Below are 1291 nucleotides of genomic sequence, written 5' to 3' on the forward strand. Positions count from 1 at the left end.
GGGATAGTGTGGAGGAATGGAAGGACCTGGAAGCCAGGAGAGCTGGGTAATAGTCTCAGTTTTGACAAAAACTAGTTCTGTGTTCTTAGATAAATCATTTCTCTCCATTTCTTCATCTATAAAATGGGGAAATTAGACTAGGAGGTCTTTCAATCTCCTTCAAGCTCTAAATTCTATGATCCTCTGAATTTCTGCTTGTTAGGCTTTAGGACAATCTCCTTACCTGTCGTCTTGTGATTGAACCAGAAGGAGAAGGATGGAGTCTACTCCAAGACTCAATGCTACCACGAATGATAACCACGACAGCCTATCTGAGTCTCGACTTCGCCCCCTCTTTGCCACTCTCTGTGGCCTCATCCTACTGGTTGGGTTGCTGGCCAATGGGCTGATGCTGATTATCTTGGGCAGGGGCACTGGCTTGAGGCACCAGGCCCCTTGCCCGCTCCTGGCTCTGACCAATAGCCTCATGGTGAACATCACTCTATCAGATCTCGTCTTCCTGGTTTACGTGGTCCCCGTTTTGCTGCTGACCTTCCTCCAGGAGGACTGGTGGCTGGGCTCCTCCATCTGTACCACCAGCCAGAGCTTCAACATGGGCACCATGTTTTGCACCTTCTACAGCATGGTGGCCACTGCGCTCCTACGCCATGCCGCTGTGGCCTTCCCCACCATAGCCTTCCCAGCTGGCAGAGGGGCTCAGCTATTGCTCTGCTTGACCATGTGGATCCTGGGTTTCTCCGTGTCTCTGCCCAACTGGCTGTACCAGAAAGTGGTGGAAGAGGGCAAGGAAGATGGGGAGGAGGTGGCTGGGGGACCAGGATCCAAGCTCATCCATTCGTGCCTGATGCTCCTGGGTCCCACCCAGATCTCCTGCTATTTCACCCTCCTCGGGGCTCTGGCCTTCCTGCCCTTCGCCCTGATGCTGGTGCTCAGTTTCACTCACCTGGGCTGGCTCTTGTGGAGTGGGGAGTGGACCCAGGTCCCACTGGACATCCGACAGCACCGAGAATCCACAGGCCTCATCCTAGTGGTATTAGTTGTTTTCGTAGTCATGTGGGGGCCCTGTTCTGTGCTGGGTTACGTGGCTGCCTCAGGAGACCTGCCTGATACCTTCACCATCTTTGTGGCTACCAGCCTCTGCACCATTCTAGCCTATTCCAACTGTGCCGTCAGCCCGATTCTCTGTTTCTGCCTGTCAAGACAGTTCCGGGCAGGGCTCAAGGACCTCTTCTGCTGCTCAACCCTGGAAACGGTAGTCTTAAGACATGGTGGGTTAGTGCAGGCTGTCTAG

At 53.8% G+C, this 1291-nt stretch overlaps 1 protein-coding gene across 1 annotated transcript; it reads left to right on the top strand.

The window, feature by feature from the left end:
* Positions 1-256: 256 nt before the first annotated feature.
* On the top strand, positions 257-1291 carry LOC114053354 (allatostatin-A receptor-like). The gene has a single exon (XM_027876333.1). The coding sequence runs from the start codon at positions 257-259 to the stop codon at positions 1289-1291; it is 1035 nt and encodes a 344-aa protein (XP_027732134.1).

Source organism: Vombatus ursinus, unplaced genomic scaffold (genome assembly GCF_900497805.2).
Source record: "Vombatus ursinus unplaced genomic scaffold, bare-nosed wombat genome assembly UNPS02014811.1, whole genome shotgun sequence".
Classification (NCBI taxonomy): Eukaryota; Metazoa; Chordata; class Mammalia; order Diprotodontia; family Vombatidae; genus Vombatus; species Vombatus ursinus.